This window comes from Oncorhynchus keta, chromosome 2 (assembly GCF_023373465.1).
Source record: "Oncorhynchus keta strain PuntledgeMale-10-30-2019 chromosome 2, Oket_V2, whole genome shotgun sequence".
Lineage (NCBI taxonomy): Eukaryota > Metazoa > Chordata > Actinopteri > Salmoniformes > Salmonidae > Oncorhynchus > Oncorhynchus keta.
In genome coordinates, this window is record NC_068422.1 from 65,502,391 (window position 1) to 65,530,138 (window position 27,748).

The window sequence follows — 27,748 nt, forward strand, 5'->3', positions numbered from 1 at the left end:
TTGTTGCCGATGGCCACAGCCTATATACTGCAGATGCATTTCAGTTAAGTGGAAGACTATTCCAATTCCACCATATCAATCCTCTAATCAAAACCCAGCAGTCAGAATGGACGCAGGACACAGAACTGAGCAAAACAATGTACTTTACTCTGAAAAATAATCAGCCAATAAATCCATGCAGGGATAACAAACCCTAACACAAAACCAGAAACAATCACGCACAAAACATAATGAGAACCAGATGGTTAAATAGGGAAATAATAATGTAATAGGAACCAGGTGTGTACAATCAAGACATAACAAATGGAAAAAGAAAAGTGGCTCGATGGCAGCTAGAACGCCGGTGACGACGACCGCCGCCAGAACAAGGAGAGGAACCAACTTCGGCGGAAGTCATGACACATTCAGTCAACATGGATATCAGAGGAAGTAAGATTGCTTTTGTGCTTTGCGTCTGCTTGAATTCTCATGACGCCTTAGGAAGGACTCAACATAAACAGTACCTTCTTTACCCTAGGAATCTATTGAACCCACTCATGATAGTGGTGAGGTTAATCTGACACAGAAAAATATGTACAATGGACAAACTGGCAGAAACATTTGCTCAGGGGGTGGTGAGTGAGTAACCTCTACTGAATGTCACAACCTGGCTCTTAGATGGTGACACGCAAGGGAGTCCACACGTTTGCAGTTAAGGAGTAACACAAATATTTATTAAATAACTAACAAAGTGTAAAACTTCAAAGGAAAACTGACCTGTGAAGTGTGAAAGTAGGCATGTGAGGGGTGTAATGGAGATGCATGGATGAAGGTTAAATGTTGAAGGGTGCACCTAATCAAAAAAACATATCATCAACCAGATCACAAAACAAAATGGTGCTTGTGGAGAGAGAGAGAGCCAGTAGTGGGCACCAGGAACGTTTCTCTTAGTTGATCCCAAACCCAGGTGCAACTTGTCACCTGAACGACCCAAGCAGCTCCATCTGTCCCCAATCTACAAACAAAAGCACAAACACAGAGGAGGCAGGGAGAGAGTAACATGAAGGAGAGCTATAATTCTGTACAAGGCTTAAGGGCCATGAAGTGGACAATCTCTGAAGAAGTCAACTGGGAAAGATGAAGTACAAGCGAAGCTCTGAGAATGACAGGAGAGTACAGACCGGTTCCGATAAACCCTCAATATAAACCAAGGTTTTGATGATCATTTACAGCATTTCCCCTGCCTCCCAATAACATGCTCATTGTGTGGAATACCTAAATAAGATATGGACAATCAAGACATAATTTAAATTGACTTTTATTCTTGCCTGAGGCGTGTGCTCGAAGGTTCATGTTTCTCAAATAGGTCAACTATATAGTTTAATGTACATGCGTTAACATCCATTAAGTACCCCCTTGACATTACACTCGTAACAGGAGGCAATTCAATGTATGTAACAGGTCAGAAATAAGACAGAACTATTAGTGCATCCGGTTGGACTTGGTCCTCTTTGTCAGCTTGTTATGGTACACTTCTCCTCAGTTATACTGCTGAGAGTTCAGTTTTACCATCTTACAGTGGGATCATGTGTAATTAAAGCCTGCTGACATTTGGCAAGTAATTGTGCCATTGCCCTTTCTTTAAATGTCAACGCTGTTATATTTCCTCAGTGTTTAACTGACTACTGCAGCAAGGCTAAATGGTAATTGTCAGGTAATTGTCATTCTGCTCATTGCTAGGTGATCAGCACTAATTTCAGACGAGGTCTCCATTATGTGGGTAGCAGTTGAGCGATTTACAAGAGACGTGAAGTTAAGCACTTTGAATGGAAGTTATTTGTGAACAAATGTTCAATTTCTATAGTCACATAGTTCTATAAATAGCAGCACACAGTATTTCTGAAAAGCACACATTTACATAATTTAAAACGTCTTTTTTTTTATACATACATTACACATGACGTGACTGCTAGTGTCAAAATACTGTTAGCACTTTGGTGTCATTTAGCACTTAGCCATTCTTACGGTTACATCGCCCAATAACCAATAGATCCAATAAGAACCGTGAAATGGGGCAGGTTCCCAATACTGCTGTTACTGCTATAATATTTGTGTGTACAGGTATCATTCTAGGCAGTCGTTACATGAATTGATCAGGCAAGCCACTCCATGTACTATAGACTTCAAGTAAAGGCAGGAAACTGTAGGGTAATCAGTCAAACCTGTAGAGCTGGCTGATACTGACACTCAGAGCCTTGATCATTGTTCCTAACTAGGCTGTTGTTAATCTCCCCTCTGCTCCTCTATGGTCAGCTCCAACAGCATCCGATATGCTTGCAAATCCTTGTTCTCTGTAAAACATAGGATAAGGTCAGAATGCTACAAAATTACAAGCAATTTGACAAGATGAAGCCACATATGAAGCCAATCAGTAAAAAGAACACATGCACGTTCACACTTACTTTAAAAGCTGTTCTAGTTCCCTTTTGATTTTGGTGATAACTGGTGGACCATGATAGGTTAAAGACGTGTACAACTGGACCAATGAGGCTCCAGCACAGATCTTGTCCAGGGCATCTTGTCCACTGGCTACACCCCCAACTCCAATGATTGGCACCTTACCTTCAATGAGAAAGAGCAATACTGGGTGAATGAAGAGAACATTCTATACAACCCAGCCCACAATCAATCAATCCAAATCAAATGTATTTATACAGGCCTTCTAACATCAGCTGATATCTCAAAGTGCTGTACAGAAACCCAGCCTAAAACCCCAAACAGCAAGCAATGCAGGTGTAGAAGCACGGTGGCTAGGAAAAACTCCCTAGAAAGGCCAAAACCTAGGGAGAAACCTAGAGAGGAACCGGGCTATGAGGGGTGGCCAGTCCTCTTCTGGCTGTGCTGGGTGGAGATTATAACAGAACATGGCCAAGATGTTCAAATGTTCATAAATGACCAGCATGGTCAAATAATAGTAATCAAGCCAGTATCAGCTGAAGCAAGAACCATTAACAGTGTTTTGATGATCCTTCATGGAGCCAACCTACCTTTTGTCAAGCTGTACATCTCTCTCACAGTGCACGTAGAGAGCTCCTTGATGGGTTGGCTGCTCAACCCTCCCACCTCTTTACTCTGGGGGTCCTGTAGAGTCTCAGGCCTGGATACTGTAGTGTTGGAGACCAACAGCCCATCCACACCAAGCTAAAACACAAACCATGATTACCCATTTGACATTACCCCATAACAACACATCAAAACAAATTTAAGTAACCCAATCATTGAGAATATTTCACGATCTGTTTAAAAGTGAGTTCTGTATTCTATTGGAGTTGGTGTAGCATCCTAATAAAATTAGACTGAATTGTTCCAGGCACACTTAAACGAATACTCAGGCTGTGTTTCGACAGGCAGCCCAATTCTAATTATTTTGATCAATCAAATTAACTCTGAAAAAGATCTGATGTGAAAAGATCAGATGTGATTGGTCAAAAGACCAAATAGTGGGAAAAAGATCAGAATTGGGCTTCCTGTCTAAACGCAGCCTGAGTGTATTCGTTTAAGTGTGCTTGGAACAATAAGAATGCTACACTAACTCCAATGGAATACAGAACTCACTTTTAAAACAGATGGATCATGAAAAATAAGTTACGATTTGTTCATCTTCATTCTCAATGATTGGACTGTCTGACAAATTTACCGTAACGTATCTAATACTCATGAAATATTTGCTGTGCTTTCTATCTGTCTTTTTCCATTGGGAGTCTGTCCGCTTACATGAACACAGAAAAACTCCTCCATTACCCTTAACATAAAGAGTGGATAGGAGGCAACACTAATGCATTCAAATCAATTTGGTGATATAAGTCCTCTGCTGGCAAAGACGCATGGCAGCAAGATGGATCTGATGACAGCGACAGAACACAAGCCGACTATGTGAGAAGTGTGCTCAGGAAGTAAGCAGCCCTAAGTCATTGGGGGTTATATACTGTATGTTAAGGCTTGGTGAGTAGGCTACATAGACATGCCCACAGAACCACACTGACCCCTGTGTGGCTAGGCCTCAGACTGACCCCTGTGTGGCTAGGCCTCAGACTGACCCCTGTGTGGCTAGGCCTCAGACTGACCCCTGTGTGGCTAGGCCTCAGACTGACCCCTGTGTGGCTAGGCCTCAGACTGATCCCTGTGTGGCTAGGCCTCAGACTGACCCCTGTGTGGCTAGGCCTCAGACTGACCCCTGTGTGGCTAGGCCTCAGACTGACACCTGTGTGGCTAGGCCTCAGACTGACCCCTGTGTGGCTAGGCCTCAGACTGACCCCTGTGTGGCTAGGCCTCAGACTGACCTCTGTGACCACATCAGCAATGTCCTGCTTATCCTGGGCAGTGAGGTCAGGGGCAATCTTTACCAGTACAGGTGGCCTGCTCCTCCCCTGTAGGGCATCACGCTCCTCCAGCACCTGGATGGGTTTTTCCTAAGGTTAATTGTGTTCAATCCAAATAGTGCTGTGCTTATGTGATGTGTATGTTGTCTAATGGGAAGTCAATTATCTTTTGACATAGAAACCCAAATGAAAGATCACCGTCTATATCAATAAAAGTCGAACTGAACAGAAACACCAGACTTCAATAAAGGAAAAGTTGCAACAGCTTACTCTCTGGAAAGCCAATGATACAGAAACTATAAACATAAACTAAATGACATAAATAGTATAATATCCTGGTTAATTAAAGGATAAATAAATCATATCTAGGTCAGTCAAAAATGCCAGCCACTGACCTTGTACAGCAGTTGTCGCAGTTCCCCTTTAGGTCCCTGAGGCCTGGGGTGTTGGGGCTGCTCACGTTCACCACCAGGTAATCAGCCAGAGGTCCCAGCGTCCACACCCCCTCCAGGTAGTCTGCCGCTGCGTCCTGCGACAGCTTGTTCTTTCCCAGGTTGATGCCCAGGGGCAGGCCAGCTAAAAACACACAGACAACAGGATATATTCCAGTTATGAGTCCCTGGGAGAGGTTAAGGTCAGAACATAAATAGAATGCATGGGAGTGAACTAAGAGAAAACACAGTCCGCAAGCGTCAACTGCGTCACGAGCGTATACCGCATCAAATGACGCCTCGATAACGCCAACATTTATTGTATTTTGGTACACCAGAAGTACATTAACTTCAAATGGAACGCTGCATTTGCCTCGCAGCATTGAGTTGGAGGCAGATCTGTGTGGCGCATAAATTGGATTTATCGAAACTATGCATCAAACTGTATGTGTAGACAGCTTGACAGACATGGAAGGTGAATGTTGCACACATGTCCAGATGATCATTTTTCTCACGTCTACACGGAGCAATGCTGGTGAAATGAGCTGATAAACTGTCAAAAAATAGACTGTGGGTGCATTGTTACCTCTGGAATTGTGAAATGGATAGCTAAAAATGTCTACTTAGTGTTCAGAAGTTTAACAGCGCGCCACCATTGTGTAAGCCTATATAGGCTGGTGCTTATGAAAATGGTGTAGCAATGCATGAACGCAACGACATTCTACATTTAGAAACTGGATTTGTTAAATATCACATGGTCAATGTCATATCTTGACAGTATCACAGTTGTTGCTTACAGCCGATTGGATTGAAATACAGCTCAATGTGCATGGTTAGCGAGTGCCTTGTTTTAAATGAATCAAATCTGTTCCAAAGGGAATTTGAATTCTGAATTGTTATGATCTTCCCTACTTTGCTATGTAAAGTTGGATGGTTAAAAAGTAAATTGGGGGGGCCTCCCGGGTGGTTAAGGGCGCTGTACTGCAGCGCCAGCTGTGCCACCAGAGACCCTGGGTTCACGCCCAGGCTCTGTCGTAACCAGCCGTGACCGGGAGGTCCGTGGGGCGACGCACAATTGGCATAGCGTCGTCCGGGTTAGGGAGGGCTTGGCCGGTAGGGATATCCTTGTCTCATCGCGCACCAGCGACTCCTGTGGTGGGCCAGGTGCCCGTTGTTTCCTCCGACACATTGGTGCGGCTGGCTTCCGGGTTAGATGCGCGCTGTGTTAAGAAGCAGTGCGGTTTGGTTGGGTTGTGTATCGGAGGATGCATGACTTTCAACCTTCGTACGGGAGTTGTAGCGATGAGACAAGATAGTAGCTACTAACAATTGGATACCACGAAATTGGGGAGAAAAGGGTACAATTTTTTAAATAAAAAAAGTCAATTGGGTTGTAGGCTAAGATTTATCTGACAAATAGACTACATATTGAAAAGCAACACAGCGGCCTACCTGTTTTGCTTTTCGATCATGGGCAAATAGTCTTGGCTACTATGGCTGGAAAACCTGGAATGAGGTACCTCAGATTGAGAGAGTATACAACTGTTTAGAACCGCTTTCCATGACAATCACGGCTTAATTACTGGTTTACGTTACGTCATCTGTGTGAATTCTTGCTTGCTACTCTCACACAAGCAAATTCACGCCGTTGACGGACTTCCCCCTTGTGATTTCGGCTTAATGTCCCAATCCAAATCAGTGGGGAACATTTTGTTACGATTGCTCCATTTTACTGAAAAATGGTGGAATATGGCAAATTGAATTCAATCAAACACTCTCCATCAAATCAATGTTGTAATAAATACAATGGTGAAAATGTTTTTGTCGATAACTTGACAAAATCATTTCAGTCCTTTGCTTTTTGTCTCAATACAAGACAGTGTAGGCTACTACTGTTCTGACTTGGAGACTAATTTGTAAGTGTGTACTAGCTCCCCTGCCAGAGTGTGTTTGGTATTAGGAACAGCCTGGGGAAAGGGAATCTCCATATAAAACAGGGGCAGAGGATTATAGTGTCGTGTAGTTGGCTGTGTGCCTGAGACATTTATCAGCTCACTGTCAAACCCATCTATCAGTCTGACAGGCAGCACAGAAACAGGAGTTGTGTCTCTCGTACCTTTAGTCAGCTCTACCTGGGTGCCTTCTCTTGCCTTTAGTCTCTCCCGTGCTGCTGCAAGACCACAGCTGTTGAACCCATATCTGAAACATACCCACAACATAAGAGGTTAAGTTGATGTAATACACAAAAATCCATACATTTGCCAAAAAAGCAATCAGCAATTTAGGATCCATTCCTTTATCATGCCATTATGATACAGTATGTGTTCATCCCCAATTGTCCAGAGTGCACATTCAATTGATTTGATTACTAAAATCCATAATACATGAAATCCAATTGTTTTTTTGGCAAAATAATTGCAGTCAGTTGAGTAAAACTGTATTAAACACCACCATAAGGAAATGAGGCCTTTAATCATCTAATGCACTCATCTTGACTTAACTTCTGGGAAGCTGTGTTGTTGTTCACTGAGGAGTGAAAGAAGCATTCCGGCATATTATTATATGAGGAGCTTGTTAGTCTGAGCATCTCACATCCCTGCATATCGGCCATGCTAAATTGAATTAATCATATTGATTCTAGCCTAATATACAAGCTCCAAAAGTACTGGGACAGTGATACATTTGTTGTTGTTTTGGCTCTGTTCTCGAGCACTTTGGATTTGAAATTATACAAAACTACAGCACTTCTTGAATATACAGTTGAAGTCAGAAGTTTACATACACTTAGGTTGGAGTCATTAAAACTCATTTTCAACCACTCCACAAATGTCTTGTTAACAAACTATAGTTTTGCCAAGTCAGTTAGGACATCTACTTTGTGCATGACACAAGTAATCTTTCCAACAATTGGTTACAGACAGATTAATTCACTTATAATTCAATGTATCACAATTCCAGTGGGTCAGAAGTTTACATACACTAAGTTGACTGTGCCTTTAAACATCTTGGAAAATTCCAGAAAAGTATGTCATGGCTTTAGAAGCTTCTGATTGACATCATTTGAGTCAATTGGTGGTGTATCTGTGGATGTATTTCAAGGCCTACCTTCAAGCTCAATGGCTTTTTGCTTGACATCATGGGAAAATCAAAATAAATCAGCCAAGACCTCAGAAAAAAAAATTGTAGACCTCCACAAGTCTGGTTCATCCTTGAGAGCAATTTCTAAATGCATGAAGGTACCATGTTCATCTGTACAAACAATAGTACGCAAGTATAAACACCATGGGACCACGCAGCCGTCATACCGCTCAGGAAGGAGACGCGTTCTGTCTCCTAGAGATGAACATACTTTGGTGCGAAAAGTGCAACAGCAGCAAAGGACCTTGTGATGATGCTGGAGGAAACAGGTACAAAAGCATCTATATGCACAGTAAAACGAGTCATATATCGACTTAACCTGAAAGGCCGCTCAGCAAGGAAGAAGCCACTGCTCCAAAACTTTTTGGAGAAATGTCCTCTGGTCTGATGAAACTAAAATAGAATTGTTCGGCCATAATGACCATCGTTATGTTTGGAGGAAAAGGGAGAGGATTGCAAGCTGAAGAACACCATCTCAACCGTGAAACACGGGGGTGGCAGCATCATGTTGTGGGGGTGCTTTGCTGCAGGAAGGACTGGTGCACTTCACAAAATAGATAGCATCATGAGGTAGGGAAATTATGTGGATATATTGAAGCAACATCTCAAGATATCAGTCAAGAAGTTAAAGCTTGGTCGCAAATGGGTCTTCCAAATGGACAATGATCCCAGCACACTTCCAAAGTTGTGGCAAAATGGCTTAAGGACAACAAAGTCAAGGTATTGGAGTGGCCATCACAAAGCCCTGACCTCAATCCTATAGAAAATGTGTGGGCAGAACTGAAAAAGCGTATGCGCGCAAAGATGCCTACAAACCTGACTCCGTTACACCAGCAAAATTCACCCAACTTATAGTGGGAAACTTGTGGAAGGCCACCCGAAACATTTGACCCAAGTTAAACAATTTAAAGGCAATGCTACCAAATACTAATTGAGTGTATGTAAACTTCTGACCCACTGGGAATGTGATGAAAGAAATAAAAGCTGAAATAAATCACTCTACTATTATTCAGACATTTCCCATTCTTAAAATAAAGTGGTGATCCTAACTGACCTAAAATTGATTTTTTACTATGATTAAATGTCAGGAATTGTGAAAATGTATTTGGCTAAGGTGTTTGTAAACTTCCGACTTCAACTGTAGTCCCCCCATTTTAAGGGACCAGAAGTATTGGGACAAATTCACTTACATGTGTATTAAAGTAGCAAAAAGCGAAGTATTTGGTCACAGATTCATAGCACGCAAATACGACATCAAGCTTGTTACTCTGCATTTGGTGTTTTGGTTGTTTCAGATTATTTTGTGCCCAATAGAACTGAATGGTAAATTGTTTGTGTGCATCTATAAATTGTTGCTCATATGTGGGACCAAATACTTAACTTCTAACTACTTTAATTCACAAGTGATTTTTTCCTAAATGTTTGTCCCCCTAAAATGTGGGAGACTATGTTAAAAATGTGCTTTAATTACTAAACGGTTCACCCAATTTAATATAAATTCCCTCAAATTAAAGCGGACATTGTATCATTCCAAAGTACATTTAAAAAAAATTGCTGTCCCAATTCTTTGAGCTCACTGTATTAGCCCTACTGTTGTTGTGCTAGGGCAGTGTTAACATCAGTCAGTCTGAGTAGAATTTGCTTTTCAAAACACTAAAGAAAATCACAAATGTATCGCCCCTAGCCCTGAAGAAATGGGATGGTTCGGATATTATTTTCTTAATGTTTAGAACAATGTCAAGCAAGCATAGACAGCCATGACAAAACACACACCTTTATTGTGTATCAATTATTTACAAATACATGGATTTACATTTGGATCTAGGAAGCTTTTTCCTGAATTAAGGATTAACTTCTCTGACAACCATTATGTCCCTTTATATATGCAAAGTACCGTGTTCTAACAACTCATGAATATGTATGTTTGTGCCTTGGCATCTTATTTCACAGCACTTTTCAGAGAATGGAAGCGAACGCAAGGAGGTAGCGGTGTAACACCCTGATAACATTCATTCGGCTCCTTAATTTCAGTGTGAAGAAGCCGTGCTACAGCAAAGACAAAAAGGGAACTCATATTGTAGTCTGTCACCAGGCTCAATGTAAAAAACAAAACTTGAAACGTGAAGGCGGCAGGCTTATTCCCTTTGAACAGAGTGGTGAATGACAAAAATCATCTGTGATGTCTCTGTTCGCTGCCGTTTGACACAGAATTCACAAGCTAAAAACATCCATCTATAATGAATGACAGCCATGCCATGGTTCGGTAGCCATGTCTTATTCATTCAAAACCGTACCGGTTGATGACCGCCTGGTCAGTGGTCAGTCTGAACACACGTGGTTTGGGGTTCCCCTCCTGGGGTTTGGGGGTGATGGTCCCCACCTCCACGAAGCCAAAGCTTAGTCTATAAAGCCCGTCAACAGCCTCCCCATGCTTGTCAAATCCTGCTGCTATCCCTATGGGGTTCTTGAATTTGCAGCCCATGACGTTCACTTCCTGGAAGAAGAAGTAACAACGCCAGGTCAAACTGTTGCCTAAATTCCATAGAAGTACACAGTGACTAAAATTACAGTAACAACTTAGATTAAAAAGGTTAACAAAGAGATTTGACTAGCTAGGGTGAGTTATGAGACAGTGAAGGTTCTCAAACAAAGCATACATTCCATTCTAATCTAACACCAGCACAAAGGCAATTCAGTGTAAGCAAGGAGAGTCAAAACACCCAACAGGCTAAAGGGCACCTCCTCCCATACTGACCAGTGATACTGGGTCCTGGTAGCGGTTCAGAGGCACCAGACCCAGGTCGATTAACCTCACAGCCATGACATGGGCTGTCTCTGCTCCCACAATCCTCTGCAGCAAGGGCATAAGCTGGTTGGTGTAGAAGCGCTCATCTCCCACAGCAGTGAGGTAGGAGACAAACAGGACGCTGCGGACCCTATGATCTTCACTGCGTCCTTCAGACGCTGCAAAGAAAAATAAAACAATGTGAAGGGAATAAACTGGAATATGATCCACTGTTGTTGTAGCCCACCAGGTGAACTGAGGGGAGTTGCAATTATTGTTATTTTACGATGACAGAGAGTGAACCATAATACCCAGAGAGACTAGCGTTACCAGCACTGAACAACCCATGTGTACAACCCAGTGGGTATAATTTAGCATGCCTGCCTGGTCATTCAGGATCCAGCAAACAGTTAACTAGTTTCTCTCTTCACAGGGGCTGGTTACATGAACTAGCTTGTCACATGGTAATAAGCCAAATTGAGCAGTTCGCTAGCTCACTTCATTCAACAACACTCTGATTGTAGTAGCTAACGTGAAGTGGCTACTGCCCAGTTTCGCTTACCATATAGTCGAAACATTGTTCATGACAAATACAAACTATTAAAACAACACTGCTTCATGAATGATGTTACCTTCAGTTGTCCCGCCATGAATGTATCACTTTGCAAATGTCTGGAAGCATTTCTTTCACATTGCCGAGAATCACTTCCTGGATGTAATCTCACGATACTTCAAAGGCAGCTCTGAAAACGTCAAATCAGAGTTCAGTGATGATTCTGTATGATAAACATTACAATTTGTTAGGATGAATATAACATATGAATATGACAAAGGACTCATTAGTAACTAGTAATTCACTGAGTAGATTTGCACAAATAAGATGTTCAAAATGAAGGGATAGCTCATAAGCCAATATTAATATGTCAATATTAGTCCTTGGCTACATCACATTGACTTGTAAAGTGAAGTAGATTGAGAAAGGTTTTTCTTCAAAATTTCTACAATTGAGTGACGTAAAGGCACTTTTTCACTTTGCATGTTGTTTGAGTGTCTGTAGTGATTTTCCTAATGTAGTAAGAGTGTATTCACAGTTTTTCGAAAGAAAGCTTTCTAATTTCCATAAAATGGGCAGAGACTGCCTTTATTCTGAGATCAGTACTTGTTGCAGATTGTAGGCTATCATAGCTCTACCATCTATAATGGATTTGTTCATACGAGCCTCTTTTTTGTGGATTTCTGTGGGGATTGTATCTACGGCCAGTACAGCATGCAGTGAAGAGGATGCAGATAATACCACTTCTATAGAATTCAAACATGTGTTCAAGAATATGGCCTATGAGTTTTCTCAAAAGCCAAAGAGCTGGTCTCAAGCCCAGGAGTCCTGCAAGGAGCGAGGAGGGAAACTTCTGAGGGATCTGAATTGCAAGACCAAGAGCTTCCTTCAGGACTTCTCGAAAGAGAGACACACAAAAAACCTCACTTGGTGGGTGGCTAAGGGTGTTATAGGGCAGTACCAGGGGCCAGTGATCGGTGAGTAAAAATACTGGTAACCCACTAGAAAATACTAGTAAACCACTCTATACTATGGTTCCAGGGCTGCACTGTGACAGAGGATTTGTTTGATACTGATTTCTCTATAGCTCTAATTGAAGTTACATCCATTTTTGGACATATAAATGAATGAAATGTACCCATTGGTTCTTGAATAATATGAGCTCAGTTCAAGTGTCGTACCCCATCAGAACTCAAAATATAAGATTGTTTTACTCCAATGTTTGTAAACAAACTAAATGTAAACAAACATTGTATAGCCTCAACACATTTTTTAAACTATAATGTTGATATCATGGATTGTCATGGATTGCATTCATATCTCTGTCTATGAATTTGAGAGTGGTTACCCACTGGGCACAGATATCAGTTCAATGTCAAGTTTTGATTTAAATTTGTCAACTAACATGATTTCAGTGTAAAATAACAAACAATATCACCATGTCATTGATTTCATGTTGGGTGAAAAAAGACCAAATGCTCTTACATTGATGACTTTTTTCAAAATTCAGTCAGTTCTCTACATTGATTCAACTTCATCACATGACATTCTTCTGTTGGAATGATGTCGGGGAGTACACTTTGCTATTGTTTCAACTGCTGATTGCAGCTTTAAGCTCTCTGTGAACCATGATAATGGAATAGATTTTGTAATTCAATGATAAAGTTGAGTGATCTTAATTAAGCCACTGCTTATGGTCTTTGTGGAATTCATGAGCTGTACAGAGGCACTTTGTCTTAACTGGAAACCCTGGCAGTTACCAATTGTGAGGCACGTCTTCACTATAGATAGATTATCAGTGTCAAATGATGTCAGGAAATCCATTATTTTTATGTAATGAGACCTATTTCCATCTGTCTTGGAACATAGCCATAGGGCTCGATCCGTCAGCTATAATAAAATGACATTTTAAATGATACATTTTTGTTTGAAAACCGAATGTTAAAAATAACAGTGTTATATGGAAAACAGTCAATTTCATAGCTTTTCAATAATTGTTTCATGTGTCTGTAGTGTATAATGCTACAGGAGAGAATGGTACTTCTAAGAGTAATGAGAGGGTCCCGCTCCTCTGCACCTATGTGATGATGGATCCCTTTCAGCTGGTGACCTCAACCAACTGCAGCGCTCGGCGTGGCTTCCTCTGCACCCTGGGTACAGCACCTTCAATAACCCCATTTTAACATGTTTTAAAAAATGTGTCCTGATCCTTATTGTAAGCAGATATGCTGCAGCATTTTCTTTCGTTATTTAACAATAGTGTAGAGGCCTCACTGATATAATGAATGAAGTCTGTGCTGTACAATTCTTGTTCTACAGTTTTTAATATCTCTACAAATGCATCAAAGAGTATGGTAAGTGGCTTTTATTAGTGGCCTTTATCAGTTGGTGTAATCCTATGGTGCAGCGTCAGTAAAGTTATTGTGAATATGAATGGTTCCTGTTGACTTTTGTAGGACAAACAGGGAGCAAGTGGCAAATCAAGACACTGGAGAAGCCATCAAATTAAAGTCAACCGTGAGTTTGTGTAAAGTATGATGGCAAATTTGTTTCACGGTTTCAACCAACCATTTACTTCCACAAACTAAACGTCTCTCTCTCTTTCTCTCTCTCCTCTCCTTGTTATCCTACAGGTATGTCAAGGAGTCTGTCTAGCATGGAGAAACAAGTGACCAAGATGGATGAGCTCCTCAAGGTCAGAAATGTTGCCTTTGTTAAAAGTGCAGTGTGATATTTTGTCACATCCCATTGTGCACAGACGTCAATTCATTGTCTATTCCACGTTGGTTCAACATAGTTTTGTTCAAATTACATGGAAACAACGTTGATTCAACCAGTGTGTCCCCAGTGGGATATTCAAAGCACTTTTTGCTATCAAAGCATTAACACAATTATAGTTTTCAGTGGTTGGTAGTTTTGTAGTCATATCCTCTGTTTTGTTTCAGGAGGCTCAGATGGAACTGGAAAGAATGGAAAAGGCTATAGGAGAGCCTACAGACGCCAACGGGGTAAAGCATCACAATGACCATGGACATGTATTAAGTTGGGTGTGGTCAGTGGAATAGATGACAAAGTTTAGGGCCGCTGGAACTTTCCGTCAAAGTGCTCTCTCTCTCACCACAGAGATATATTATTATCAAATCAGCAAACAGTGAATGTAATTAAATAAGTGATACTGCTGTATCTGGTCAATTTGGACCTAACCTGTACCCTCCCCCAGCAGAAAAAGTACCTTGAGCTTCTACTACATGGAACACAGATGCTGTTTCCAAGTGCTTTGAGATTAGACAACACAACAGCTAGCCTCCTCATCAACTGTGCTGGGGGTGTCATACTCCTCAAAATGAAAAGATGTAGCGAGGACAGTGACACTAAAGTGGTGGGTCAAGCAATGATCGCATAGTTGTACCACAGTAGGTGCACGTAAAATGTAAATGTTGGATTACATACTGAAAACCTAATGTACTGTACATACTGAAAACGTAATGTCCATACTCTAAACCTAATGTGCTGTACATACTGTAAACATATCGATCTGTTTTTAGTGTTGTGACATATGACAATAGAGAGGGCATTTTGCTGATGCTCTGCTGTCTTCAAACAGGACAAGGAAATGTTTGATTTGACCTTTGAGATTTATAAGGCGGTAAGCTTAGTAATGACCACAGAACTAAATGAGGCCTTCATCGTGAAGCACCCAACAGGCAGCATCTACCAGATCAGGTTAGTGTTTAACACCTGGGCCTCCATCATCTCACTCATTGGTATAGCCGCCAATTCTACACTCGTAGAAAAAGAGTTCTAAAAGGGTTCTTTGCACAAGGAAATGGTTCTACCAAGAATAGTTTTTTGACGAAACCTTTTTGAAAGAGAAAAGTTATTTGTAAGGCAAAGAGTTCTACCTAGAACCGTTTTCATCCTAAGAACCATTTTCTGGAAGAAAGGGGTTTTTGATGATTGTTTGGAAGGCAAGACAGATTCCTTGGAAGTCAAGAAGGGTTCTTCTGCATAGAATCCTTCTGAATCTGAATAACCGTTTTTCTTCCTTTTCCTCTTTCTTTCATTAAAATATTTCCTGAGCATTAGTGTTTAAGTAATTTTGAGTAATCTGATCAATTTAAAAATGTATGTGTGAGGTTTTAAACCACCCATATGTCAATATTTGTGTATTTACTGCATCTGGTATTCCATGAATACTTGTACATATACAGTACTGACATAGTTGGTATCTTTGCCAGTATTTTCTGTGCTTTTATTGAGCAGAGAGTAGGTGAACCAGTCTGAGTGAACCAGTATTATATTGTACGGTACACAGCAAATTGGCCAGTTTTACCAAGTGTTGATTTTTAAGTGTAGCCTTTCTAGTGATTCAGGAGTTCAATTAACGTAACACTCAGTGGTGTAAAAGATCCCCAGTGTTGGTGTTAACCAGAGTTGAGTATGATTGTGTCATTTTTACTCTGTGTACAGTCGTGGCCAAAAGTTTTGAGAATGACACAAATATACATTTTCACAGTCTGCTGCCTCAGTTTGTATGATGGCAATTTTGCATATGCTCCAGAATGTTATGAAGATGAATTGCAAAGTCCCTCTTTGCCATGCAAATGAACTGAATCCCCCCCAAAAACATTTCCACTGCATTTCAGCCCTGCAACAAAAGGACCAGCTGACATCATGTTAGGGATTCTCTCGTTAGTGTTGACGAGGACAAGGATGGATATCACGCTGTCATGCTGATTGAGTTTGAATAACAGACTCGACGCTTCAAAAGGAGGTTGGTGCTTGGAATCATTGTTCTTCCTCTGTCAACCATGGTTACCTGCAAGGAAATACGTGCCATCATCATTGCTTTGCACAAAAAGGGCTTCACAGGCAAGGATATTGCCGCCAGTAAGATTGCCCCTAAATCAACCATTTATCTGATCATGAAGATCTTCACGGAGAGCGGTTCAATTGTTGTGAAGAAGGCTTCAGGGCGCCCCTGAAGACTTTTGGAGGATGGCTTGGTGTCAAGAAGGGCAGCAAAGAAGCCACTTCTCTCCAGGAAAAACATCAGGGAGAGACTGATATTCTGCGAAAGGTACAGTGATTGGACTGCTGAGGACTGGGGTAAAGTCATTTTCTCTGATGAATCCCCTTTCTGATTGTTTGGGGCATCTGGAAAAAAGCTTGTCCAGAGAAGACACGGTACCACGCTACCATCAGTCCTGTCATGCCAACAGTAAAGCATCCTGAGACCATTCATGTGTGGGGTTGCTTCTCAGCCAAGGGAGTGGGCTCACTCACAATTTTGCCTATGAACACAGCCATGAATAAAGAATGATACCAACCACATCCTCCGAGAGCAACTTCTCCCAACCATCCAGGAACAGTTTGGTGACGAACAATGCCCTTTCCAGCATGACGGAGCACCTTGCCATAAGGCAAAAGTGATAACTAAGTGGCTCTGGGAACAAAACATCAATATTTTTGGTCCATGTCCAGGAAACTCCCCAGACCTTAATCCCATTGAGAACTTGTTGTCAATCCTCAAGAGGCTGGTGGACAAACAAAAACCCACAAATTGGGTTTGACAAACTCCAAGCATTGATTATGCAAGAATGGGCTGCCATCAGTTCGGATGTGGCCCAGAAGTTAATTGACAGCATGCCAGGGCGATTGCAGAGGTCTTGAAAAAGAAAGGTCAACACTGCAAATATTGACTCTGCATCAACTTAATGTAATTGTCAATAAAATCCTTTGACACTTGTGAAATGCTTGTAACTATACTTCAATATTCCATATTAACATCTGACAAAAAATATCTAAAGACACTGAGGCAGCAGACTTTGTGAAAATGAATATTTGTGTCATTCTCAAAACCTTTGGCCACGACTGGAGAGTAAAACACTCAAAACCACACCACTCATTATCATATTTCTCAGCATGCTCTATTGCAGGTTGATTTTCAGAATTGTTTGTTTCAATATCTGTGTTTTTGCTTGTGCATTGATTGGTTGATTAATCTTATGCTACACAAAGATAAATAGCATACATTTTCCTAAACGAATTGAATCTGTTAGAAGTTGGACTAATTTCACTCATTTCTGAGATGGTTGATCCAGTTTAGATGATGTAGGTAGTCCCAATAATCAATCTTTCCAACCCTGGCAGTCATTCTCAATGCAAATTGCGGGAGATTAAACATGTTGATTGTTGGATATCCTCACTCTGGCTGGACTCCAATAAGAACTACACCTTACTTTGCAAACCAGCATAATGTGACTTGCTGACCTGATGTGGCCTGTAAAACTGGAATTTCTTAACACCACTTAGGGTATAACTAAGCACTCAAAGAAAGGCCTTATGAAACATATAAAGTATTGTCATACAGAGATTCATTTTAAAGGCTAATAAGACTGGTGGAAACCGTTCATTGAGGTTCTAGTAAGAACTCTTCAAAGATATAAGGGTTCTCGGTAGAACCTTTTAGAGGATAAAATAGTTATTGGCAGAACCCTTCATAGAGGGTTCTATGCAGAACCCTTCATAAAGGGTTCTAACTTGCACCAAAAAAGGGTTCCCCTATGGGGACAAACCAATGAACCCTTTATGGTTCTACTCAGCACCTTTTTTTGTATAACTGTGCATCTTGCTGTCCTCTACTTGAATGTAAGCTGTCTGACGTTTGTCTTCTTGTCTTCCTCAGCCTCACCCCATCACAAATGGATAACAAGGTTCTCGGGTCAGACGACGATGCATACATCAAGCTGCCATCTTTCTCAGCATTACATTCCTCTCTGAAAAACCACTCAGTTGTTAATGTGCAGGTGTGTACGGTAAACAACATTGATGTTGTTTCGTTGTGCAAATAGTATTTTATTCAGATATTCTTTTATTCCTCTCAGATGACCACTTTTATGGGCAACCCATATCCGTCCACTGAAAACATCACAGGAACGGTGTGTACCCTTGTACTAAGGGATGGATTGACGGAAATCAGTGTAGAAAACTTGACAGAGCTAATTGAGGTAGGCTACAGGATAGAACAGGCCAACTACTTTAACTTTAGCCTGCTGTCATTCCATCCTCATTTCCCTAACAGAGATGAGAGAACCATGAATGGAAATAGGTTTGGCTGTTTCTCTCCCTTCTCTATAGATCGTCCTGCCACGCCCAGATGCTCCTGTGCTCTCTGGTATAACTGTATCCTTGGAGGAAGGGGCTCAGGTGGGGACCTCTTTCAACACTACAGACCCCAACATCACAGTCATATTCACCGTAGAGCCCAGTTTCAACGTGTCCATAGAACTGCTGCTGGGCCTGGGCTCCCCACCCAATGACACCCACTATAAACACCGCACCGTCCTGAGACACACAGGTAGAGGAGGACTCCATCACCATAGTTACCGCTTGGCATAACATTACACCCAGTGTGCTACTGCTTTCAGTCAATCTAGCTGTCTGGTATGTACGTAGATTCACATAAGGCTTTGATATTCATGGTGATTCACAAGTTTTAAGACATGTCTGTCTGACATTTCACACTATAATTGGAGGTTGGGCTCTCAAAAGGTATGGTTGGTTTTATTTCTTAGCCTGGGTGGTACAGAGTGATCCATGTTCATAGCCTATTGTGGTCTTTCAGAGGGTTATCGCTGGCTGGTCACCCCTGAGATGTTGGAAAATGGAACAGGCACCTGGTATGTGAATGCCAGTCTGTTTAACTCAACCTGGAGCAAGGGACTGACACTACAGATCACCACCTTCACTACTAAGTGCATGTACTGGAACACTAAACAGCTGACATGGAGCATAGCTGGCTGCTGGGTGAGGCTGCTATTAATGAGCCCTATCCCTCCTTTGTCTCCATCAGAGTATGAACAAACCTAATTGGTAAGCATCGAAATGTGTTTGTGATATTGCGAAGGCGTTTGTCTGTGTTGTCTTGTTCTAGGTGGGTATACAGTCAACTCCCAGGATGACACATTGTCTGTGTAACCACCTGACATCGTTTGGGAGCTCTTTCTTTGTGATGCCCAACTACGTAGACGTGTCGCTCACAGCTCAGTACTTTGCCACAGTGAATGAGAACTATGTGGTGGTGGCGTTGCTCTCTGCCTTCTTTGGCCTATACCTGGTCACTCTGCTCTGGGCCTGCTATGCAGACAGGAGGGCCCTCACCAGGGTGAGTTTATCAAGGCGTGTACAAACACAAATACACACACACACGCACACGCACACGCACATACACTCACTGAAACACTTTTTTTGTTCACAGAGGAAGATGACACTCCTGAAGGATAACCACCCATGTGCCAATTATAACTACCTACTGAATGTCCAGACTGGCAGTCGGAGAGGGGCGGGTACCTCTGCCAATGTAAGATGGGGTGGTAACTGAGTAGATCCTTCATTCTGTGGTCAGTTTACTTAGCATAGGAATTAGCTAATTAGAGTATTTTTTTATGTAGGTGACAGTCAAGTTGGTGGGTACACAGGGAGAGAGTGAGCCCCACCACCTAAGTGACCCTGATAAACCAGTATTTGAGAGAAGGGGTGTGGACTTGTTCCTGGTGACCACACCCTTTCCCCTGGGGGAGCTGACGGGCATCCAGCTGTGCCATGACAACTCTGGGGGGCACCCCTCCTGGTAAGCACCAGGGCAGATGACACATCCTCACTGTAATTGTTGTGACTTGTTTAAGGTCAAGTCATGTTTAAAATTATATGTGGCACACTGAACTCTTAGGTTCGGTTAAGAATCTGCAAGACAACTAGGACCTATAAATACTGGGCTGTTAAAGTAGTTTAGGTGTGACATTATCAAGCGTTGCTCCACTCACCACAGGAGACCTGGTAGAGTTTCATCACAATGACACTTCAAAATAGCATCCTTGCCTCCTCACCTCACCTTGTCTCCTCCTCTCCTCCTGTTTAATACCTGTCTTAAAGGTTCAATGCTGCCGTATTTATCTCCATATCAAATCATTTCTGGGTAACAATTAAGTACCTTACTGTGATTGTTTTCAATTAAATTGTTACTAAGAAACAAAATAGCTTCTTAGCAAAGGATTTTGCTAGGACTATCTTCGGAGTGGGAAGGGGAACACGAGCTGTTATTAACAGAGAGGTTTGGAACTCTATTTCTTATTGGTCTGTTGTCCCCAGGTAGGCCAAAACTCCATCCCACCAAAACAGGCTGAAATGTATTTTTAAACAGTTCTTACACTAAAAAGGCATTATCATCAATGTCACAGTATTATTCCAACCTCATAATGTGGAAATATAAAACACAGGGAAATCACATTTTTGACTGCACTGGGACTTTGAAGAATCTGTTTCTCTACACAGGGAATTAGAAGCAGTTTCCTGAGTGTAACATCACGTCTCCTCCCACCAGGTATCTCAACAAGGTGACGATCCAAGACCTGCAGAGACAGAAGGTTTGGCATTTCCTATCCTCATCATGGCTGAGCTCCGACAGGGGGGAGGGGCTGACCAAGAAGACCCTCAACGCTGCCAAGAAGAATGAGATCAGAAGCTTTAGGTGACTGACAACTGGTAGAATACAATGTTACAACATGTAGAGGATTTCTAGGCTAGATCAAACATCTTGCAATGTGTCATGGAGTTTAATTCTGAACCATTGTATCCTCGTCTACTTTTCCAATGCAATTCCTTTAAATGTCCCACACTTTCTATGTCCCAGAAATATTTTCCAGACCAGGACGTCGTCAGGCTTTAGAGATCAGCACATCTGGGTGTCCATCGTAGACCCTCCCTGGCGTAGCCCGTTCACCCGAGCACAGAGGGTGTCCTGCTGCATGAGCCTCCTGCTCTGCACCATGGCCATCAACATCGCCTTCTGGAAAATCCCCAAAAACCAGCAGTCTCCTGTCATCTTCACCATTGGTAAGTCCATAGATGTTACGAGAATTTTCAATCTCAATGATGATACTATCGCTTTGACTAATTTCCCTTAATTTCCCTCAAGCCCTTAATTTCCCTCAATAGAAATTAGGCAAAGACTCAGATTCTGTAAAAAAGGTTATTTGTGGTTTATTCATGAGAGCTCTAAAGACAAAAATGAGGACCCAGTCCTTTTATAATACACTCTCACATTCCTCTCTTTGGCTACTCCCAACTCAAACAAGCAGTACTTTTCGACTAACCACATTGTAGAGAAAGAACCCTCAATCTTGTCTCATTCTTCAAGGCTTTCACTTCCCCTCCCCAGTTGGGGCTCTCTTGGTTAGAAAACCTCTGAAGGTTTTCTATGATCTGTTTTACCACTTCACTCTGCTTACATCCCTACTAAAGACTATAATACCCTATTTTTATAATTCTAACAGAGCTACACACATCCTCATATTATCTTCTTATGATTCTCAAACATTTCACACTATTATACAATTTCAGAGTGGAACACTTTAGCCATTATCTTACAACATACAAATGATTCTATCAATAGAGATACAACATTGTACTGGATAAGTCCTTGTGGGTGAGTCAATCAGTCCTCTTTTGTGACTGTGCCGTTCATATCTGAGCCCACATCTAATGAGCTGCCTCTGATAAGGATGGGAAATAATGAGCTGCCTCTGATAAGGATGGGAAATAATGAGCTGCCTCTGATAAGGATGGGCAGTAATGAGCTGCCTCTGATAAGGATGGGAAATAATGAGCTGCCTCTGATGAGGATGGGAAATAATGAGCTGCCTCTGATGAGGATGGGAAATAATGAGCTGCCTCTGATAAGGATGGGAAATAATGAGCTGCCTCTGAGGATGGGAAATAATGAGCTGCCTCTGATGAGGATGGGAAATAATGAGCTGCCTCTGATAAGGATGGGAAATAATGAGCTGCCTCTGATAAGGATGGGAAATAATGAGCTGCATCTGATAAGGATGGGAAATAATGAGCTGCATCTGATAAGGATGGGAAATAATGAGCTGCCTCTGATAAGGATGGGAAATAATGAGCTGCCTCTGATAAGGATGGGAAATAATGAGCTGCATCTGATAAGGATGGGCAATAATGAGCTGCATCTGATAAGGATGGGCAATAATGAGCTGCATCTGATAAGGATGGGAAATAATGAGCAGCATCTGATAAGGATGGGAAATAATGAGCTGCCTCTGATAAGGATGGGAAATAATGAGCTGCATCTGATAAGGATGGGAAATAATGAGCTACATCTGATAAGGATGGGCAATTTTACTCTCCACTCAAATAGAAATGGGACATTTTGGCTAACGGAAAAAAAAAATTCTACAGTAAAAAGAGAGCAGTGCAGTACATGGGAACTACGATTAGCCTGCAATGTGGACATATCAGACTTTTAGATACAGCTGCGTCAAGTATCAAAGACAAGGACTGGTCTCAATTATAAGTGCAAGGTCCCACTCAAGGCTCTTTTCTCCTTGGTGTTCACAGAGTTACAATGACTAGTAGTTGTAGGCAGTGGAAGGCTCTTCATAACCCGTCAATAGACAACGTTTCAGCCACATTCCTTTGACTATCCAGACCTGAAAGACCTTGTCACACAGCACAGAGTGGTTATTCAATGACCCCAAGCCCTTGATAAACCTTTTATACGGCTAAGGAATACTTGACCCAGAACAACACAACAAGTGTTCGGACATTGAATGATAGATTGAGTGATATAGCCTCTGTTATTGTGCCTTGACTCCATAATGGTGTGTGCTTTCATGTCCCAGGTTCGCTGGAGGTCACTTGGGAGGAGATCATGGTGGGGGTGGAAAGCGGTTTGCTCATGTTCCCCATCAACATCCTCATCATCACCATATTCCGCAGTATCAAGTCGCGAGTTGCCCAACCAAAGGAGAAGAACCACGATATGCAGGGCCTGAAACCCCTCGCTGTTACCATGCCAACCATTCTTAAGGTCCTCTCTTTCCATTTTCAAAATAAAGTGTTGCTGCTGTGTTATAGTTCTGCTCCATACTCCATACTCTATAACCTTCAAACACTCCCATCGTTTATTCCTTTCAGCTGGGCCTTCCTTTTTTCTTACCTCCAAGGCCATACAATATCTCAATATAATATGGTTATAGCAACCATTAAGATTGGTATTTGGTATTTTATTAGGATCCCCATTATCTGTTGCAATAGCAGCAGCTACTCTTCCTGGGGTCCACACAAAACATGAAACATAATACAGAATTACATAATACAAAACAGAATTCGACAAGAACAACCTCAAGGACAGAACTACATACATTATTAAGATTGGTTCTAGCAACTGTGTTTATATATGTTCTGTCCTTAAGTACTGTATTCCTGTGTGCTACGTCCCTATCTAGGACACAGAGGAGATGGTGAATCTGCTCTGTAAGAGCCAGAAGAACAAAGTGCCTGAGCTAGAGAAGAAGCTGGAGTCATGCGATGACCTTTGCTCAGCCTTGGGCAGAGTGCAAGGGGTCATTCAGCTTATGCAAGGTGCTTCACTGACACTGCAAGAGCAACCTTACAACCTTACAACCTTACAAGTCACACAGGTGTTGACGTCATTGTAATTGTTGTAATTGTCCTAAGATTTGATGCGTCTGCCTACGTATCACTAGGGTTGATCGAGGGTGACCCACACTGGGTCTACTGCAGCAAGTTTGTCCTGTACTTCCTCCACCACCTGTCCATGTGCCTGGAGCGGCTGGATGAGAGTGCCTTCCCCACCCCAGAGGCCCGTCAACACATCCTGAACACCGTCCACCTGCTGCAGAAGATGTCCGAGATGGTTTTCACCAGCCACATGGCTTACAGGTTGGACAATATACCTGTGCAGAGAAGGGGATATAAATAACGGAATTCAAAGTTAAGCTTTTCAAAAAAGACATTTACACGTCATTCGCCTTCCTCTCAGTTTCCAATCAAGTTTAATTTCTCTGTATTTGTGTGAATATCGTTGTCATACATTACTCTGACCAAGTACCTAAACATACCTGTGTTTCCTCTGTGCCTCCTCTCCCAGTCCTCCCTGTGTTGCTAGGGAGAAAAGGAAAAGCTCGAGCTGCTGGCTGCCCTGGTGGTTTGTGTTTGTGGGCTGGTTCTTGCTCGTCTCCATCAGTGTGGTGTCCACGTACTTTACCCTGATGTATGGCTTTGCCTATGGAAGGGAGAAATCCATCCAGTGGGTTATCTCTCTGGCCATGTCCCTCTTCCAGAGCATCTTCATCCTGCAGCCTCTTAAGGTAAGACCAGGGCACTATATCTTACATGAAGAACATAGTCCTGAAGTTCTGTTCAATCAATCAGTCAATCATCAGCAGATGTAAAAACAAGAATGTTGTTTGATTCTTGGGTTTATTGTCAGGTAATTGGTATGGCGATCTTCTTTGCCCTCCTCCTCAAACCAGTGGCAGTAGAAGACAGTGAGGAGGTTGGACTACTTCTGAAAGGTAAGATCCTCTACCACAGAAGACCTACTGTACAGGGCTCTCACAAAACCCTTATGCTTTACCTTAGTGTCAGTTTTACAAAGGCATAATTGATCTGGGTTTGTCAGTACTAGTACTCTGAAAAGGCAATTACAAAATGACATCAACCCAACTCTCAGTATTGAGGGTTTTACAGAAAGAGAAGGGTTAAAGTCAGTATCTAAAGGGATTGTCGTAGAGAGAAAATTACATTTTTTTCATGTCCACGCCTACTCTCGTGCAGATATACAACAAGCCTTGGATATGAATGGCTTCTGTCAAACTATTGAAACCTGTCTGTTCTGCATAATTAATGGTATATGCATTTTAGACTGGAAAAGAGCTATATGTCTGTTTTACTCTCAAATAGTAGGAGAAGCATAGTGTTTTGCTGCCATTTTGGCCAGGCCTCTAGTGTAAAATATATGTTTAATATCGTTGAGACTAAGCTGGTAAAATAAAGGTACAAATATCTAAAAACCTGTGTTAGTATGCCACACCATGTCAGGCTCACAGGGATTCTGTTGAGCTTCCCTTCTGAGATGTTGAAAAGAAAAGACCTCACAAAGAGGCCTGTCTTATCTGTTTTACAGAACAACAGGAGATGTGTAAATTGTACTCCGGTAGGGAGATACACTGAAGAAACACAATTTAGCTCTACATGCTGTCTCCAGAGGATCGATGGGGTTGGAAGACCTCTGATGCCCTACAACAGACATCCTCTGCTCTGCTGCACTGACTATCAACGTGGCAAACTGAGAATATGAGTTCTTTGAAAATATAGTTGTTATGTTTTTATTGAATACTTGTTACTCTTATCTTATAAGAAATGTATAAGGCATAATATGTATGAATGTACTGAAAACTACTGTATCATTTGAAATTGTAATATTTAGTAATAAGCTGATAGTTAGAAACGTTTATTCCTGTGGATTGTATGAAGTTACTCAATGTATGGAATTACTCTGTTATATTTATTTTATCACAAACCGCTGATATATTATTTTACACTGTACATTTATATTGACTTTTAAGTAACATACAGTCACCTCCAAAATCATTGTCACCCTTGATAAAGATGAGAAAAAAAGACTATCAAATAAATAATAGAAAACCAGAGCTATATTGAATGTTTTCTGAGATTAAATAACACATTGGGAACGATCTTAGACCACTCCTCCATACATAATCTTTCCAGATCCTTGATATCCTTCGGTCTGTGCTCTGGACTGCACTCTTCAGTTCAAACCACAGGTTTTCAATGGGGTTCAAGTCCGGAGACTGAGATGGCCTTTGCAAAATGTTGATGATTTTCTTGGTTAATTTATAATTTCTTTGTGGATTTTTATGTGTGCTTGGGGTCATTGTCTTGCTGGAAGATCCACTTGTAGCCAAGTTTCAGCCTCTTAGTAGAGGCAACCAGGTTTTTGGCTAAAATGTCCTGGTACTTGGTACAGTTCATGATACCGTTCGTTGACCTTAACAAGGTCCCCAAGACCAGGCAGCAAAACCGCCTCATAAAATCAAAGATCAGCCACCATATTTTACAGTAGGCATGGGGTTATTTTCTGCATATGCATCTTTCTTTCAAAGCCAAACCCACCACTGGTGTGCGTGGCAAAATACCTCTATTTTCATCTCATCTGACCATAGCACCTTGGTGGCAACCCTTCCAAATAGACATTTGGCATGGAAGTGGCATATAATGGTAGATTTGGAGACTTGGTGACCCCAAGATGCGGTTATGTTCTGTCATTCTCCAACTGTGGCCCTTGGACATTTATTTCATCCCAAACCATCTTCATCACTGCGAGTAGGGACACAACACTCTTGGGTCCTTTACCAGGCAAGTTCACCACTGCTCCAGTGGTTTTAAACTTCTTGTTTCCCTAATAGTGATTCGTGGTATATTTGGTATATATGGTGTTACCTCTTTTTTTTATACCCCTGTGAAATGGGAAGCCCTGGAAGATACAGTTCCTTAAACTGAGATTATTATTTTTTTTTAAGTAGAATGTTAATACAATCAATACAAAATTGATTGTATTGATAAGAATCTTTACGGGTGCCAATAATTTTGACACCTACAGTATCTTTTTTAGATTGTGTTTTTACTTGGTAGCCCTTCCTGCAGTGAAATGACCTAGTAGCCTCATGGGTGGAATGTTATTCATATTTTTCATAATTTCATAAGTAATAAAAAGCCGCCGAAAATCCGGTGTTTCTATGTCAAACGGTTTTGCTATATTTCAGTCTTCTGTGATGTATATTGGGATGCAAACTCAAAATGTAATACATTTCAACTCTTTATCTCGCTATTTTAAGCCCATAACCACGTGTGTGAGGTGTATACTTTTGTTACGAAGTAGATTTGTTTAAGACTACCAAGGAACACTTTATTTACATTTACATTTAGCCCACTGCAGTAAAAGGTTCAACAAAATCTCTTTCAACTGTATTAATATAAAATCATATTTTTAATATGAGCATACAATAAAGTATGAGTATTAGTATTGCTCATCTTTGTCAAGGGTGCAAATACTTTTGGAGGTGACTGTATCTATGGGTTCACATAGTATTATATATTTATTTATTGGAACACATTTTCAAAATGATTAAAACAAGGTGTCTTTGAAACTGTTTTTCCCTAAATAAGGTTATATTCCAGTGTTCTCCCCTCATCCCCATCAGAATGTGAGTCCTACTTTCCCTGTGCTCAGCTGATTGTTATGAAAGAAAGGGTATCACCCATTAGGAATACACTCATATCACCCCAGACAGTTATGTAAGTTACTGTATCTCAATGCCATGGCAGAGATTGTCTAAGAACTCCTCTGACTCATGTTCGTAACTCTGTGTGTCACTGCAAGCTATGGAGTTGACCAGCAACAGCACATGTGAATAAACAGCTCTGTCCAAGTCAGTTTAAAATGTTAGGTTCTAACTTTCTGGTACACTCCAGGATGGACACAAAGAATGCTCAAATTAGATTAATTTCACCCAATTGGACGCTTTGGCTGAATGACATAAGGATACAGAGTTACAGTATTTTAGCTACAGTACAG

General features: G+C 41.5%; 1 protein-coding gene and 1 pseudogene across 1 annotated transcript; one reads left to right on the top strand and one right to left on the bottom strand.

Moving 5' to 3' along the window:
* Window positions 1-201: 201 nt before the first annotated feature.
* LOC118358862 (dihydroorotate dehydrogenase (quinone), mitochondrial-like) lies at window positions 202-11,406 on the bottom strand (annotated as a pseudogene).
* Window positions 11,407-11,876: 470 nt separating this feature from the next.
* On the top strand, window positions 11,877-27,471 carry LOC118358871 (polycystic kidney disease protein 1-like 2). The gene is made up of 23 exons (XM_035736849.2): window positions 11,877-12,242; window positions 13,279-13,419; window positions 13,585-13,619; window positions 13,722-13,782; window positions 13,899-13,960; window positions 14,211-14,273; window positions 14,489-14,644; window positions 14,870-14,988; window positions 17,954-18,074; window positions 18,153-18,275; window positions 18,406-18,625; window positions 18,893-19,074; window positions 19,202-19,432; window positions 19,526-19,627; window positions 19,719-19,897; window positions 20,648-20,794; window positions 20,957-21,159; window positions 22,968-23,155; window positions 23,574-23,709; window positions 23,835-24,030; window positions 24,239-24,458; window positions 24,581-24,665; window positions 25,277-27,471. Exons 1-23 carry the CDS (start codon window positions 11,912-11,914, stop codon window positions 25,321-25,323), a joined length of 3,348 nt encoding a protein of 1,115 aa, XP_035592742.1. The 5' UTR covers window positions 11,877-11,911; the 3' UTR covers window positions 25,324-27,471.
* Window positions 27,472-27,748: the final 277 nt, after the last annotated feature.